This window comes from Chironomus tepperi, unplaced genomic scaffold (genome assembly GCF_022539635.2).
Source record: "Chironomus tepperi strain 1889 unplaced genomic scaffold, CSIRO-AGI_Ctep_v1 contig_351, whole genome shotgun sequence".
Classification (NCBI taxonomy): Eukaryota; Metazoa; Arthropoda; class Insecta; order Diptera; family Chironomidae; genus Chironomus; species Chironomus tepperi.
Window position 1 is genome coordinate 326,622 of NW_027226473.1, and position 19,214 is coordinate 345,835.

The window sequence follows — 19,214 nt, forward strand, 5'->3', positions numbered from 1 at the left end:
TATCCAAAAATAGAAATTTGAAGGCAATGCTCTTGAGTTCTTGATCACCTTCAATATACTAGATGAGCATACTCGTGAGGGTTGATTTGAGCTTAATCTGCTTTTGACAGCACGCTCATTGCCTGCTAAGAGGTCTGAATGAGATTTACTATTTTTCGTAGTATACTGGATCATATTGGTCGTTATCGGATAGTCGACAGGGTCTGAGTAATGTTAAGCATAGGTCTGAGTTGATCAATTCCACTAAGATGAGCTATATGAGAGCATTGAGTCACATTTCCTGCTCTTAGACACTCAGTCTGTCATTTAATCATCCAACAGACACTCCAAATTCACCTCACCTCATCTCAATCAAAACCTTAACTTGTGGCTAGTTGCCCTGTCCAAATCACATTCCCACAAGATATCCAAACATTTTCCAAATTCTCAGACCACAAAACGAAGAAGGAAGAGAGAAAAATTTCCATGTTTAGATCAACACAAATGAGCACAAATGTCTTGATGATGATGAAAAAGTTTCCTTTTTTTGTGCTATTTGTGTGCTGTGCTTCTTGTGAAGGAACAAAAAAGAAGAATTTCTTTGAATAATTTTCTTTCATTTCTTTTAAAAAAAGTAGAGGAAGTAGACAGGAAAAGGAAAAGCACATAATGAATTACAAACATGTTGCTGCCATTAAAGGATGTTCTTTTTATATGAAAATAAATTTATGAGACTTTTCTTGATTCTATTCATTTAGAGCTAAGGAAGCAACAACATTCAGCATCAACATTCAGATTTGGCAGTCATAGAATGAAATAATTAAAATTTACGGTCCATTTGAGGCAATTTTGGTTCTCTTTTCGAGTCACTAAGCTTAAAAAATGTCAGATGCAAGTGTGCGACTCAAAAACTAATTAACTAAGCTATTCTTTACAGCACAGTATGTACTTCAAATGAAATGACATCGAGAGACATGTGAAAAAGTGGCACAAGTGAAGTCAGGAATGAAACATTAGTCTTAATTGTCATAAATCTCTATTTTTGCTTCTACCGTAACTGAGTTAATGCACACACAGTTCTACTGGTTGTTCCTTGTTCCTTCCGTACTCGTTTTTCTCTCTCACTTGACATATGAAATAATGCATGTTAATTAAAAAAGTTTCTGCTGAATAATTACGAAAATTTTGGTTTGACTGTTTGGCATATTCTGCTTCAGGCGGTTCCTCAACTTTTTGCATTCTTCCTTTTTTCCTCTTTTTACCATACCCAGACCATCAACTGAACTGTACGTGAATCATTTTATATTAAAAATTATTCCATCTCATTCTATTGAGTTTCTGACTTTGTTTTATTCGCTTGTCTCCAACTTCTCGTCACTAATCATTGCTATGGCATTGAAAATTCAAATGTATTCATGGAAAAATGAATAAAGTTTAAGTCTATCATTGGGGAAAAGTCACATTTATTGAGAATGAGAGTGAGGAACTAGTCCTTGTGGTGATTTTAGGTTAAATTTGACATTGTTTTGTGTCTATGAAGGCATGGATCAGACATTCAGGTTGTCAGGCTCTTAATCTACTGACTAAGGGTCTATTCAATGAAAATTGAGTAGAATTCAGCATGTTTTTCAATTTTTTTCCAATGTTTTTCAATGTTTGTCATTGTTTCTCTCCAAACTACCCAAAATAAGTATTAGTATCAATATAACTGCCAAATTAGTTACTCTTAAGTCTAATTTCCTCCCAAATCATAGAAAAAACATCAAAAACATACAAAATCACCTGAAAATCCTGAAATTCTGACAAAATCCCCAACAAGGAACCAAGAACAGATTGAAAACTGTTAAGGGAAATGGAAATTTCTATTGGCACGTTTGTTTAAAGAAGTAAGCGCTCGCTCGCTTGAACGAACGAGTGAAAATCAAGTACAAAACAAAAAGTTTTTCATTGTCGTCGTTGTCATCGTCATAGTCATTGATTTCCATTGATAAGAGCGGAACGAAGTTTCCTTTTTTGTCATGCCGTCGATAAGCAAATATTTGATTTTTTCAGCTTAACTTGAGAGATAAAGGAATAAAGAGTTACGCAATTGTGAATTGTGAATGGAAATGAAAATGAAAAAAAAGGAGCACGCGATAGTGGAAATGGGGATGTAAATATTCAAACGAGGCGTTTTCCTTCCTCGATTTCGCAATCATCGGTGATTTAGATTCATTTACGTTACAATCGACAATACACATTGGAATTTCTTTTCATATTCCTAATGGCACAATACACAAAAGTTACAGGATAGACATCTCCGACATCAATGTCTTGTGTCTTTCGGTTCCGAATAAAATAAAAATGAAGTAAATGTGGCGTAAAATTTTACTTTTTATTGAATTGTTGTTCAATGACTGTAATTCAATCAATTGCTTTCATTCTTTTCCTACATTTCTCGTCTATTTGATTCTGTTGGACATTTTGGAGATTGCATGTTGTGACTTGATGCTTCATTTTGGGTGAAAGAATGGAGGACATTAGGTATTGTGATGTTAAAAGGTTTGAATTCAGCATAAAGTTATTTAAAGTCATTTGTGATGAATTAGAAGCTAAAATGCACATTCTGTGACTTAATCAGCCTCAATTTCGGGTCAATTCCGATCAATTCTGCCTTATTCTTCCTCATATTTAAGCCCTTAACGTTACTCAACTCAATGTCTCTTCACATGCATTGCATCAAGCCAATTCCTCAAATTCCAATCAAAATGCTCTTCAATCCACATCAACCAATGACTTCCTTACTCATTCATCTTCAATTTTCCTTCCAATACGAAATGAAATGAAATAAAAATTTTCCTTTTTATTCTCATTTTTCGCTGAATTTTCAATTGAACTTTTTGTTGTACTGAACAAATAAATTTTAAATAACATTGATGCTGATGATGATGATGACGAGGAGAAGAAGAAGAACGAAAGGAACGAAAAAAATGAATTTTCCATCGTGTTTCTCTCGTTTTTCATCAACCCGACATCAAAATGAAAATTGAATAGAAAAGAAAAGTTTGGCTTTATGGCACTATGGCAGCAATAAAATGTTTTTCCAATCAATCTTTCCGATTTTTTGAGGCTGTTTTTGATTATAAATAGAAATAAAAATATACAGAATCAATATTATTCAAGTTTTACCATCAAAAACACAAGCAAGGCATGAGGCATGAGGCATGAGAACGACAAAAGTGCTTAAGGCAATGAAAGTTTATTGCATAATCCTTGATAAATATTTGAATAGGCAATTGAAGGTTTTGACTCACTATAATATCCAATGATGATTTTGATGACTGGTAATTCCGTTAAGAGGAGATCAATCTTCAATGAGAAGGGTTCATGATGAATTTTTTATACAAAATAAGTTTCTCGTCCTCATTTTCCACTTCCATTTTCCATCACGTGATTGTCATTAGAAATTAGTCAATCCGAATTTATTTTATCGGAACGACTGAGAAGGTTCACATTCAAAATTATTGGAGAGTGAAGAAATTACAAATTGGATTTTCATTTGACCTCACAAAACTCACCAGAGACGAAGATATGGGATGAGATGTGGATGTTCCTTACTAACTAGTTCTGATTGACGTAAGATTTTGTGGCTTTAATTTGGAGTTGAGGTTATGTCAATTTTGTGGGGATTTGAGTGGTTTGTAGATGAATTTGCTGATGCAAGGAGGTCTATGCAGCCATGAGGCTTGTCAATCTTCATTTTATAAGGGACGACAGTTCGATTCCTACGAAAATTGAATTTCACAGAATAACGACAAAAATTTATGCCTTGACTATCCAAACATGCCTCAAAAATTCAATTTTCCAACCTTAATCTGCAGTCATAAAAATGTTTCCCATCCAGATTACCTTAATGTCCCTCATTTCAACTCCATAGTCCGTAGAATTGAAGCTTCCTACGTGTCCATACGTCGAAACATCACATGAGCATTAAGATACAGCAGTTTTTTGAGATTTTTCTCATACAATGACCAATCATGTCCCCCGATGTGACTTGAAATTTACTCGAAGAAAATGTTCATCTCCATCCTGATGGAAAAGCTGATCTACAAAATGCGACAATGAACTCGAAAAGAAAAACATTTCAAGTCATTTCACATCACGTTTCACTCAAAAATCCTTTTATGCTTCTACTGTTGTGTCTGTATATGTGCTGTATATATGATGTGTGAAATTTTTATATCCCTAGACATGTCGCAAGCTCCATAACATAATATATGTGAAAGTTATATATTTTGAAGCATGACTCAGGCACAAAAAGGACCTCTCGAACGTAATAACTCGATTTATATCATGTAGGAAGGAGTCTGAGCTGTGCTGGATGCTGGATAGAAGAAAAAAATGAAATTTCATGGAAAAGTGAATTTTTGACAAGCAATTTTCCATCTGAATGGATTGCCTGTTCAACAGCAACATAAACTGGTACGAGATTCAATTTATGCACAACCTACGCACATTATTGGCCATATTATCATTGTTTCGTTATTATTCATACACAATCGACAATCAAATGACGCAAATAATTGAATTTCCAATCCTTTTCGTCTTCTTTTATGCTTCTTGCATTAATTTTATGTCTTCATAAAACTTCCAAATCGATAGAAATCTGATGCCATTCAATTGGATTCGATTCAGGCAAACAGCTGTGATTTTTTATAGCTATTGGATGGGACATAGCGCGTGTTAGTGGAATATTTGTATATTTAATGATTGATTTCTGGGTTGTAGATTTATTAAGGATTCATGTGGATGTGATTCTGAGTCTTATGGATCATGTATGAAGTTTTTTAAGGTTTTAAGTCTTCTAGTCAATAAAACTTGCATGATTTTAGTAAAATTTGCAGACATAAAGTCTAATAAAATGGAAATAACAGTCAATAATCAAATCCTCAACCCTATCAACATGAAATTCACATAACATCAGCTCCACATGCACACAAATCTCATGAGAGAATCAGGAACAAGAAGAGCAAATCGAGTGAGATTCATGAACAATCGCAAACATCAAAATCAAATCATCAGAACATAATTCAATTAATTTAAATCCAAAATATGCATGCAATAATGACTAATAATCAATGCCTGATGATATAATCAAATCAATGCAGGCACAAATTCACCAAAAAATATATAAAAGTCAAGGGGGAGGAACTTAAAAATTTACCTGCATTTACATGCATTTACCTGCATTTACCTGCATTTTCATGTATTCACATGCATTTACATGCATTTACATGCATTCACATGCATTTACCTGCATTTACATGCATTTTGATAAAACTGGATTTTTAACGGATATATGCATCCTGAAAACTTTTTGATAATGTGTCCAAGATTTTTTTACACTCTGGTAACTAAATGGAGCCGAAATTTGATTTTTTTTTATGGTTTAATAACCTAGTGATTCAAAAAAATGACAAAATTCGACTTTTCTGAAGATTTATTTTCTCCTTATGAGAAAATTAGTTCGAATTTCGTCTTTTCTGAGGATTTTTTCACTGTAGATTAAGATTTGGTGAATATACATTTATATGCGTACATTATGCAAAAAAATATACATATATGTATACTCAAAATCACAAAAAACCGGTAAATGTATGTGATTTTGTTCATTATTAAATATCATCTCTTTGTTTATAATGAGCCTAGATGTTCATAGATTAAAGAGTCGAGGATTCTGGATGTTACATAGATTTATTATGCTCTATTTGATGGCGCTGGATGTTACTGGATCTTAGTTTTTATTAATAATAGTTCTAAAGGTTGCTGAATTTTATTATTATTCTGTAAAATTGTCTTATAAGTTATGTATTGAAGGAATTAATGATCCAGGATCGTACTAGATCTTATAAGACCGATGAAATTGTTCGGAATAGATTGAAACTATTATCCAGCAACATTCAGTGTTACTGTCCCTAACAAACAATGAGCATAATCACCTAAATGAGCGTGTTCAAGAGTATACTCATTCAATATAATTGAGCATGCACATTTTTGTAATCATACTATGTTAATATTTCAATGACATCCAGAACCATTTTACACAAGCTCACTATATAATATGATCCATGAACATTCATGATCATCGAATACTTAAATACATAACAGAGTTGTCAGATAGATGCCTGTGAATAGATGCCTGGCTGTATCATGTTATCTTTTGACTTTGTCTAGGCATTACCTATAGAAAAGCAAACAAATTTGCCTAGACTTGCCTTGGCAAAGACTATACTTAGGCAAAGACACAATCTAGCCAAAGGCAATAGTTTTTGCCTTTATATAGACCTGCCTATAATAGGTATGCCTATGCTTAGTCAAACCTAGTGAAGATTTGAGTAGATATCTAATGATTTTTTTTGGTAGAAACGAGAATGTGTCTTCTCAAATCTACGCTAGGTTTGCCTAGGCATTGGCATAACTATTACAGGTAATTTTTAGGCAAAAACTATTACCTTCGGCTAGGTAGTGCCTTTTCCTAGGTATTGCCTTTGGCTAGACAAACCTACAACGAGGCAAATATATTTTATATAGGTAATGTCTATGATGGATTTTTGCCTATGATAGCAAATCGATACGTAATAACTCTGATTCAAAACATCAAAGTGTATCCAAGTCAATTTTACAGTATAATGATAAGATCCATTAATTTCGAGATCTATTGTATACAAAAACTAAAATACAGTAACATCCAGCACCAACTAGTTTATTGGTTAGAAGCCTCATGTTGATATATTCATACCGTGCCCTAAAAAGAATTGAAATTAGGCCAAGCTTTGCTTGGTACATATTTAAGGGATCAGGTTAAGCGGATAGGTCAAGCTTCGATTGACGTAGCAATAAAGAAAACTAATAAAGCATACGGATTTTCTGAGGAATTTTCATCAAAATCTAGGCGAAATTCGACTTTTTCGAACTATTACTATATTTTTCAATACTACTTTTAAACACCAATTTACTAGTTTTTACCGTGTGGTTTTTATCCATGAACAAGAAAATTGAAGCGAAATCGGTTTTTCCGGTAATTTTTCACCCATCTATAGGAAAATCGAGGCAGTTCCGATCTATTGCTTCATTTTCTATGGCACCTGCATTCACATGCATTTACATGCATTTACCTGCATTTACCTGCATTTTCATGCATTTACATGCATTCACATGCATTCACATGCATTTTCATGAAAAAAATGTAAGTTCCTCCCCCTTGATAAAAGTATTATTTATTACCATAGTCAATAAACTATTATGGCATGAATTAATAATGACAAATGATTGCATGATAGAATCAAATTATCGTCGATGTCGTCGCTGCCAATGAACATTTTTTGTATTTCCACACATAAAATTATCGGAAAAATTCTCAGTCCATTCAGTTCCGTTCATTTGGCATTAATAATTTATGCTTTCGTTCTGCTCAGTCATGACTAATGCATTGTACTCGTATGTACTATAGAATGTCTTTATATACATGTTGGAACTAGATGAATTGAAATTGACTGAATGGAATAAGAAAATGGAAAGGAAAAAAAAAGTTTTTCGTGCCTCCTCAATTTTCTGTGAACATGAACACTTGTAGGATATTCTCATTCTGACTACATGAAAATCGCTGTTAATGATAGGAAAATTGTTGACTACTGTGTTAAATTGAAGATAAAAGCTGTAGAATTGTGAAATTAAGGAATTAGTTTGAAGGCAGTTGGATGGAAAGAAGAAGTTGGTGGATGTAATTGGGAAGTGAATTTTAGTTGATTCTATAGTTGATGAAATGATGGATGAGGCTGTTTGTTTGGATAGTTATCTCTTGGGACGGTCACTAAAGCGGCAACCTCCTCCTCAAGAGCATTATCTAATAAATGAACGACCCCAAATTATCATAATTCTAAGTTATATCCTACTGCAGCTTGGTTAGTTACATGACTAGTCCTTAGGTTGACTAAGACTAAAGAACACTGCTTAGTAGCCGCTTAAAAGCCTAACGGACGCTAAAGTTACAAAGCAACTACCCGATTGGCGCCTATTGAAATGTTGCAATCACGGAGACGAGGCTTTAACAGACTTGGAACCAAATGGCAGTCACCAAATTTGTCAAGTTGCATCCACTTAGTTCAAGTAGAGTTTACTATTGATCGACTACAATCTGCGAAAGTTCAACGAATATCATGTACTATTGGCAGTCAACAGCGACCATTGACATTAGGCATCGACGGCGATCATTGACACCAGGTACCGAGGGCGGCCAATCGCCGAAGACAGTCAGTTGCAGGAGACAAAAAAATAGCCAAAGACAACCGATTGTCAATTTTAATTCTAAGTAAACTGTCATTAACTCGCCGATATAGCCATATTTCAATATGTGCTGTCTCTTGCCCACTTAACTGTCATGCGGACAATATTTCCGAACATCCCCGTCCCAAAAATGATTAAACCTCTCAAGCAATTCCACGAAAAAATACTCAAATTTTCATTACGTATCCACAATAATATCTACAACTTCTGATTCAATGCACGATGGAAAAATCCTCAATTTCCTCATTTTCATTTCAATGATTTCATTACAATTCTCATCTTCCGTTCCACCCTCACTTAGAAATCATTGCAATCAAGTTGAAAATTGAGAAAAACAGGAACAAGAAGAAATTTTTTGTTGGCAATTCAATTTAAGGCCAAATTGGCATAAATAAACTTTTTATTCCTGCACACTTTTGCCTGTAATCTGCTTTTGCTGCTATTTCTCTTGCCATAACGAAAGAGCAGCTCATAATTGTATTAATTTCGGAAACCATAAATAATGAGGAAAACCTCTGGAGACTCCGGACCGGAAATAATATTTTTTATTCTTGGTCCTTACTTCTTTTATATCCATAAAAAAATTGAAACAAGGGGAAATTTAAATAATAAATTTCATCACATTTTCTTTCGTTTGTTCAGTCTGCATTTACACTTTTTAACTACATCTATGGCCATCTATAGCCATCCATAGACAGTAAATAAATAAATAAATATTTTTCTGTTGCAATGCAGACTTCTCTCTGTTGTTTGCATTGCAGCATTACTCACAAAGAGAGGAGAAAAATAAGTTGGAAAATGCCTAAAGGTTTGTGGGTTTAGAGCGCATTTTTGGGAGATTATCCGAATTTTGGAAGCTTGAAATGAATTGTTCAATGATTTGGGAGGGAAATGGACCAGATTTTGTTAATTTTTCGAACAAAATTGTTAAAAATTCAGGAATTTCATCCGAAATCTTTCAATGTCTGGCCAAAAAAGGCCAGATTTCGACCGGTTTTTTTTCTGGCAGAAACCAGCAGTTTTTGATAATTCCCAGAGACATCTGAATTGAATGTTCTGAATTACTCTCCCGAGGGTACGAAATCCCCTAAAACACGCCCCTCAACAGGCAAAGAGAGACAACTTTTTGGTTCTGTAGTGGCTTCCCTGTATAATGACAGCAACCTCTTTATCTGTTAGGGCTTACTTACTTACTTACTTACTGCAACCATGTTCCTATGTGGAGCTTAAGTTACAACAGAAGGCTTTCAATCTGGCTCTGTCACCTAGTTTGTACAAATTCTCTGTCCGCACGTTGAGCTGACATCCTTTCATTACTGTTCTGCGCCGATCTGTTAGGGGTTGTAAGTTGGTAATGCCTAATCAATGTCATAAACAAAAGCTTTATGCAATCAGATAATCGCTAGGACATTTGAGGCCTTTCAGATAGAAATGCGAAAACCACAAATTTTAGAAATTGAACGATATTTCTAAGACTATTAATTAAAAGTATGACATATTATATATTTTTGGAAAGGTCTTTTTTTAGGGTATCCAAAAAAATTAGTTATAGTTTATGAAATTGTCCAGGGTTGGAACACAAGAGCTTTGAATCATGACAAAACCATACTTTTTAATCACCCTTGTTCGGCATGTTCCAATAACTCAAAAATTTTGTTGTTATGATTTTATAATAGAACATCCAGCATACTAAATTGCAGTGAAGAGATATTTTGAATACAACTCTGTACAACTGAAAAATCGGTATTTCAACTCTGCCTATTTTTACATGACATTTTCACAAAAATCAGCATAATTAATCACAGGAAACGATTTTTTGAATGATCTAAACGGATTCTGGTAGACAATTTAAAGCATAATTTTATGAGCATAAAAGTTTTTTGATTACATACATTTTGAATTTATAAAATACGTTAAATGTAATTTCTATGCATTTTTCCATTTTTACCCAAATATTATCGTAATTTTGATTTAGTTGAAATTCTTATCTAATTTATAAAATTAAGATCATAGTAATAAAATAAACATATTAAATATGCTTTAATCAATAAATAATAATAAAAAGTGAAACATAAATGAAAACTTAAAATTACTTGAAAAAATGTGTTTAACGTATTTTATAAATTCAAAATGTATGTAATCAAAAAACTTTTATGCTCATAAAATTATGCTTTAAATTGTCTACCAGAATCCGTTTAGATCATTCAAAAAATCGTTTCCTGTGATTAATTATGCTGATTTTTGTGAAAATGTCATGTAAAAATAGGCAGAGTTGAAATACCGATTCTTCAGTTGTACAGAGTTGTATTCAAAATATCTCTTCACTGCAATTTAGTATGCTGGATGTTCTATTATAAAAACATAACAACAAAATTTTTGAGTTATTGGAACATGCCGAACTAGGGTGATTAAAAAGTATGGTTTTGTCATGATTCAAAGCTCTTGTGTTCCAACCCTGGACAATTTCATAAACTATAACTAATTTTTTTGGATACCCTAAAAAAAGACCTTTCCAAAAATATATAATATGTCATACTTTTAATTAATAGTCTTAGAAATATCGTTCAATTTCTAAAATTTGTGGTTTTCGCATTTCTATCTGAAAGGCCTCATTTCGCGGCTAATGATTGTTTAACAAATTAGGATTCTTCTGTCCAATGTACTCAGAAGACATAGAGTTTATGGTGGGATCAGAACCACTCCCTAGATGATGATATTGTCAGCAAGTCGTCTTTAGTCTTCAAAGGGAGACTTATGAGCGGCATTTCCACTGCAAATGATTCTAAAAAGGACTGGTGAAAAAGTTTCTCCGACCAAGTCTCGAACCCATGACCGCTTGGTCGATATGTCAATAATTAAGTACAGAAGTGCGAATCCATTCCTCCACAGATCCACCTCGATTGTTATCATATCAGATTCTAAATCATATCCATCCATTCTTAGAATTCATCACTCAGAAAGACAGACAACCTGCCATTTCCAACATCCTACCTATTAAAATTGCACTTAAAAAAGCTTTAAACATAAAAAGCACCACAAAAATATAAACATCCATGTATATGCAGCATGAATATTGGGCTTGTTTCATTCAAAATATAAATAAATAAATAACTGTATGTGCATGCATTTACGGATATAGTACTGTGGGTATATTTGCTCTTATTTCTTTGGTTTATTATACGATAGACATGAATTAGTCAATGTTATTGAGTATTATAATGCATATGGTATATTCTGTGTGCTTTAAGGTTAAAGGATATACAAAAAGGAAGAAAAAGGAACAGAAATTGCTTCTGTTTTGCATTCCCAAATCACCATAGACATAAAATGATATCAAGTTGGAAATAACCACAATCTTGACTCACCCAATCAATGTTGTGTTGTTGTCTGTGCCTTGATGATTATTGATGAACAATTAAGGACCTAAATATGTGTATCTAGACGTGAACACTATCAATCTGTCAATCAATGAAAGATTGATGATTATTGACGGTAATCAAACAGCGTCAATCATCCTTACATTGCAATTTACTATTACAGTTTCTTGTTAGTCTTGGGGAAGTTGATGGGAATTTTTGCAGAGGAAATTGAAGGAAAATCGATTAGAAAAAATTCACACGGACGGGATTTTTAGTGCAATTTTTGTAAAATGGTTGGCTGGCTGGCTGAATGACTGACTGACTGGCTGGCAGGCTAGGTGGCTTGGCTGACTGTCTGATTGACTGGCTGGCTGGCCTACTGACTGGCTGGTTGGCTGAATGAATGACTGGCTGGCTGGCTGACTGACTGGCTAGCTGACTGAGTGATTGACTGGCTGACTGGTTGGCTGGATGGATGGCTAGTTGACTGGCTGGGCGGCTAAGTGACTTGCCAACTGGCTCACTGGCTGGCCGGCTGGCTGGCTGGCTGGCTGGCTGGTTGGCTGGCTGAATGACTGACTGACTGACTAACTGACTGACTGGATGACTAGATGGCTGGTTGTCTGGCTAGGTGGCTTGCTGACTGTCTGATTGGCAGGTTGGCTGGCTGACTGACTGAGTATCTAGTTGACTGGCTGGCTGACTAGCTGGCATGCTGGTAGACTGGCAGACAAGCCAGCCATGATTGAAGCATTAGCATGAAACATCTATGACAAAAATGCGCTGAAATCACTCAATAAGCTCCAATACTTTTGTAATTTGTTCTGATTTTTATGATGTGATTATGTATGTTGTAACACTTAAAAAATACTAAATAATGCACTTAATAAATCCATAAAATAAAAACTCAATATAATATTGATAATCTGATTTTCTTTTTTCACATACTTGCTAGATATGAAGTGCACTTGAGTCAAGTAGGAATTGAACTTCATTGTGATGAATATAAATTGTGTAAAAATCGACTGAACAGTCAAGTGGTTTGGGTCGTAGTTGTATTATGTGTTTGGTGTGGATGCGAATGGATGGCTGCAAAAAAGGAAAGAAACAAATTGGATTTTGCTAAGCTTTTTGTGACTGTTTCAGTAGGGAGAAAATAGCTGTGAGGTAGTGGGTGTCGGTATGGCATGTTGAGGATGCTGGTTTTGCACTTGGATTCGACTATTCTGTACTTTTCGCGGCACAACTTGGTGGTAAACCTCGACCGAAACCGTACACAACATACGGTTCACGGCAATAGACACACTAATTTACAGCAGCTCACATGCTGCCAGCCACTGCTCTAACCCTTCCAACACCCAATAACCCGACAAACTGTTCACAATCATACAATAATTTCCAGCTACAGAATCCATCTACATTTAGCTTTCTTGCTTTATTTCCATTTCCTTCTATAAAAATCATTGAAACGATTGCATTACATCAGCAAACAGAACGCAATAATAATAATAGAGTTTTATAAAGGCACAATGAAAGAAAAAGAAAAGGGAAAAAAATAAAAATATTGTTTTGTTCTGGCATAGACCAAAGATAGAGTCAAGGGGTGGAAGCTTTGGGGGGAAATTGGTGAGATGGTGGTAGTCAGTTATGGTTGATGGAAGTGGATTGTTTTAAAAAATTCAAATTTTCAATTTTAACGGTTAGGAAAAATTTGAAAAATAAAGATCATATTTTTTTTTGGAAAATTAACGGTTAGAAAATATTTGAAAATTAATTTTCAAAAGTACCCAATTTGAAAATTAACGGTCAAAAATATCTAATTTGAAAATTAACTGTCAAAAAACGTTCGAAAAATAACGGTCAAAAAATACAAAATTTGAAAAATAACGGTCAATTCCTCAGCATTTTAATCTGTCAGCTTCCAATCCTTAGCATTTACCATTTCAAACCAGAAGCAACCAAAAAAAATATCCCAAGCATTGAAATATTTTACTCGATTTATTTTAAAATTCCAAGCCATTATTTCCATCCATAAAACTGAATTTATTATATTTCTTCTATATTTCAGAGTCTGAACATCACATCGAGGGTTTTTGGCAAATGTGCATATTGAATCGAGTCGAGATTGTTAGATATAAAGACAACAAGCATAAGAAGAGCAGCAGTAAAAAGGAAAAAAATAACATAAAATCTCAATAGGAAAACAATTCCGGAATTATTTGCTGTTGTTTTGAGTGCGGCCTGGGTTGACATCACCACCCATCCATACACAAAAGCAAAACAAGCACATTGAAAAAATTGTGGAATCAGCTGCAAAAACAACACAAAAATGTGGTCATTGAGATATTTATCAGCGGTAATTCTCATCCTCATACCATTTCCAATTGTTAATGGCGGTGATTGTGGATCGAAATTCCAAAATAAATGTTCATGTGGCCTAGGCGAATATATTGATCGTATGCAATATATTGTAAATTGCACAAATACAGGCTTTCGTGATACAACAATGTTACAATCATTACCAAAACAGACGGAAGTGCTTATATGGACCGGAAATTATGTACCCGAATTACCATGGAATGTATTTGGTGCAATTAATAATTTAGATAATTTAACAATTATAGACATGAGCAATAATCATATACGTGAGATACGTGGTAAAAGTTATCATCATGTCTCGAATGTTAAGCGTCTTATACTCAATCATAATAATTTGAGTATATCAAGAGATGACGACGAGTTTAATCATCATCATCCGAGAGTCTTTTCAAATTTTATAAATCTTATGGAACTGCATCTTACGAATGCATTCTCAGATAATCTTACAGATGAATTATCTGAGGATTTACATGACATATTCGTAAATAGTAATTTAACAAAATTAACAAAACTTCATCTTGAACAGAATGAGATTAAAAAGTTTAAGGACAAGCGTGTATTTTGTGATTTACCGAGTCTACGTGACTTACATCTAGGCGATAATCAACTGGAAGAGATAAATTTTGACATTCTGTGTCTAAGTCATTTGAGATTTCTCGATCTCGAACGTAATAAATTTACACAAATGCGTAAGGCTGATTTGTATATGTTGGATATGTTGGGTAATATACCAAATCGTGATACGGACTTAATTGTCGATCTAACATATAATCAACTAGCATGTGATTGTACGGTAAATAATGTACAGGATTGGCTGAAAAAGACAAAAGTCAAGATACGTAATCTTGATAATTTATTTTGCTATAAGCAGGGTCACAAATATCAGCCATTATTATCAGTCAAGTACAATAAATGTCATGTACAAAGTCATGATACGGCCATAGCTAAAGGTCATACAATAGCTTTGGTCTTTCTATCTGTAGTTATTTTAACAATATTACTTACGTTAGTTATTATGGCCATCTACATAAATCGTAATCGTATTAAGAAGATTGTAAATCCTGTGATGACAAATGTCTCGAGGAAGGTCCACTATACAACAATAAAGGATGATGATGCGCCGGAGCAATACGTTTGAGTTTGTTGTGCCGGATACTTTTTGTTTTGCTTCAATTTTATTTTTTAATCTTCCATTTTTTTCATTTCGTCCCTAAAATTGTACCAGTCAGAGTGTGGATTTCTCAAAAGCGACCGTAGCATTTTTTCAAAATTTTTTTTACCGTTATTTTTAATTTTCTTTGTAACGGAAATTTTTATTTTAAAATTTATTTAAAAAAAGCGACCGTTGAATTTTTCAAAATTTTTTTTACCGTTACTTTTACTTTTCTTCGTAACGGAAATTTTTATTTTAAAATTTATTTAAAAAAAGCGACCGTTGAATTTTCAAAATTTTTTTTACCGTTATTTTTACTTTTCTTTGTAACGGAAATTTTTATTTCAAAATAAGTTGAATTCGAATTGTTTGAATTTTTCGAGAATCTAATGTCAATAAAACTCGAATTTGAGACAGCCACACTCTGGTACCAATAAATGAAATATAATTAAATATAAAAATAATTGTGATACCAAGTGAGTCAATGACGACGGCATATTGTTGAGGGTAAATTGAATTTTGATTAAATTTATTTGTCTTTTTTTTCTGGGAAATTTTTTTAATTCATTTAAATGAAGAATTAATTAATGTTGAAAATGTCGGAGGTGAGGGATGGCTTTTTTTTTTGTTTTTGGGAAAATGATGATGGGATTTGGAGGGAAAAAGCATGACTAGAATTAATTATACAAGCCTTTTTTTGGAATGGGGTCGTTCGTGAATTATGGAATGGTTTTCATGTAAGAGTTAGATGCTGAATATTCGAGAAACTTTTTACCAGACTACCGTTTTTCTATACAGTTGCGTATCTAAGATGGGATTAACCTTTTTGAGGTAGGTTGGCAATGAACCCCTTTGAGAGTAGGTTAGGGAGAATTTTGAGGGTAAACCCCTTGGATTGAGTTAGAGGGCGGTGCTAGGTTGTAGATTGACCCCCTTTGAATTAGGTTGTAAGTAAACCTCCCCTTTTTTGAAATAAAAATCCTCAATTTGTTCGTTTTTTGGGAGATAGTCCGAAAAAATTCCATTTACAACCCCCTCACTGTCTGACTACGGTCCTAGTCCTACGCTTTTGATTTAAAGGTCTAGAATCGTATTCACTGGTCTAGCCCCTAAAACCAGCAAATACTTGTTAGGCATTACAAATTTGAATTTGAGTATTGATTGTAAAGATTCTCGAGACCGATACCGAGAACATAACTTCTCAATCTCGAGATCGCAACCAAACCTAAGATCAACTGATACCGAGACCGACGCTGAGAATTCTCGGCCAATATCCCACTCTCGATTGCGGTTCCTAGACTGAGAAGTCATGCCTTTGGTATCGAGAATCCTTACAGTCATTACTTAAATCCACTTTGTGATATTCTCCTAGTCGAATGGGTAGTCTTGGTCTAAGTTTCGACAAATCTCGAATAATGTCCATTGCAGTCTCGATGTCTGTTTTGGTCTCAACCTAAAATGTCAATATGGCGAACTAGGAACCTAAAAATATACTATATAACTTACATAATTTCCAAACGACCCAAACTTTCAAAAATTTCCATTAAAAAATTCTAATTTCCATGGCTTCAAAATTTGCCTTTTTTTCAAAAAATATTGCTGTCATTTTCAGGAAAAGCCCTCCAACCTCAAAGATTTTGTTAGTGAAAAAAAAGAGAGTATAAATTTCAATGGTTGATTTTAAATAATTTGAAGAAAAATTTTACTATGGTAGCTAGATTATAATGAAATAATTATTATTTTTAGTCAATTAAAGAGATTTTGAATGAAAAATCAGATTTTCGTGTTTTGGAATAAATTTAAAAATTGTGTGTTGTTATGGTTGGAGTTAATTGATAGAATTCTAAAAGGTAGATGAATGAAAATCAATGAAATTGTGAGAAATGATGTGAAAAAGGTTGGGAAAAATGTCCGCAGGTCTGTGTGATTTTGGCATCGATTCATCAAATCAAATTTGCTGAAATCTGGCACCATAACAGAGTCATGCCCGATCGGCACAAATTGAAATGTTGCCATTACGGCGACGAGTCGGTCGTATACTTAAAGCCAAGTGGCTGCCACTTGGCGAAAACAACCGAATTTGCCAAGTGGCAGCCACTTGGCTTTAAGTATACGACCGACTCGTCGCCGTGGTGGCAATTTCAATTTGTGCCGATCGTTATGCTGGCATGTGGACACTGTTCAATGGATTTTTTAACACGAGTTATGGAATAATCGGCTATAATTTTGCAAAAAATGACTTGATTTATTTGCATCGTGTGTCTCAGTGGAAGCATCTTATTTATCCAAAAATAATACAGCGACACTGGTCATATGCTTCAACAATTTTAGGAGCAAACACATGATGATGTTCCCTGTGCATAACAAGAGCATTTGACATTTAGAGTCAAACTTAAAATTGTCATCAAATTCTGTCCATATCTGATCAACATCCAACAAACTCAGACACTGCTAAACTGCAGACAATCCAATTTAAAAGCTCAAAATACCAACAAAATTTAGCTTATTTTGATGAAAATAAAAAAAAATAAACACTTTTGAAATTTGATTTTTAAATTGATATACATATCAAGTTCTATCCAACACTAACAATGTTGTGAGTCAAAAAAAATTAAATCCAATTCAGATATCCAATTTCCCATTTAATCTGCTTACCAGCAAACGATAAAAATAACGATGTAGATTGCATTTCATAACTTTACGGTATTTTTTGTTATTCCATTCCAAAAAAAAGTTTATCCATGAATATGAAGCACAAAAACTATCAGATAACAACCATCAATTTCCCAACTAACAGCTTGATGCTGTTCTAGCACGAGAATCTGAATTTAAATTCAAAATTTATTCACATAGTCAAGAGAGAATTTTTTTTTATATTTTAAATATATTTTTTATGTTTTTTAAAACAAAAAAATAACTAACGAGAATAAAATTCTTAACAATTTAGTCGATTACGATGAAGTTTTTCATTTATATAGATTATTATATTAAAATAACAACAGACAAAAGAGTTCTTTTTTTTGTTTAATTTTTTCTAACTCAATAAAATTTAAAAGCTGAATCAAAAAAAAAAAAAAAATTAAAACTTAATCTAATGCACATTTATAATTTCTAATAAAAAAGACAGGCTTTTCAGAACAGAAATTGCAAAATAGAATTTCCCCGCATTTTAATACACTCGTGAAAAAAATAATTTTGAAAATTTTTAAAAATTTAATTTTTAAAAACTTAAAAATTTGAATTTTGAAATTTAAAAGTGTGAATTTTGAAAATTTAAAAATTTGAATTTTGAAACTTATAAAAAATTTGAAATTTAGAAATTTGAACTTTGAAAGCTTTAAAAATTTGAATTTTAAAAATTTTAAAAAACTTAAATTTTGAAATAAAAATTTAAGAATTTGAATTTTTAAATTTCAAAACTCTAATTTTTAAATTTTCAAAATTCAAATTTTTAAGTTTTCAAAATTCAAATTTTTTAAAAATTTAGGAATTCAAATAAAATTTAAAAGTTTGAAAAATTCAAGAATTTGAAATATTAAGTTTTGATAACTTAAAAACTTGAATTTTGAAAATTTGAAAATTTTAGGAAATTGAATTCTGAAGATTTTGAAAATTTTGAAAATTTGAATTTCGAAAACTTAAAAATTTGAAGTTTGTAAAATCAAAATTTTGAATTTTGAAATGAAAATTTAAGAATTAAAATTTTGAAAATTAAAAAGTTTAAATTTTGACAATTAAAAAATTTGAATTTTGAAAGCTTTAGAAATTTTAATTTAGAAATGAAAATTGAAGAATTTGAATTTTGAAAATTTTAAAAACATTTTTAAAAATTTCAAAATTTCAAAAATTCAAATTTTTTTCATGAGTGTAAAATTAACTTTTTTATTTTATGATTACATTACACTACAGTACAGTTAAGTAATGTATAATGCTAGTTTAACATGTGCCAAAATTGTATAAAGTTTTTTGTAATTAAGATAATGCTATTTAAGGATTCATTCACAGAGAATAAACGCAGATAC

At 32.8% G+C, this 19,214-nt stretch overlaps 1 protein-coding gene across 9 annotated transcripts in view; it reads left to right on the forward strand.

Annotated features, from left to right (window-relative positions):
* The window catches only part of LOC139094168 (trophoblast glycoprotein), a 36,273-nt gene extending 19,073 nt beyond the window's left edge, over nt 1–17,200 (forward strand). For all 9 annotated transcript variants that reach the window (XM_070645135.1, XM_070645133.1, XM_070645134.1 and 6 more), the window contains exon 3: nt 13,729–17,200. In XM_070645135.1, the coding sequence (XP_070501236.1) occupies nt 13,990–15,177 (1,188 nt within the window). In that variant the 5' untranslated portion in view covers nt 13,729–13,989 and the 3' untranslated portion in view covers nt 15,178–17,200. The remainder of the gene's footprint in view (nt 1–13,728) is intronic.
* The last annotated feature ends 2,014 nt before the right edge of the window (nt 17,201–19,214 follow it).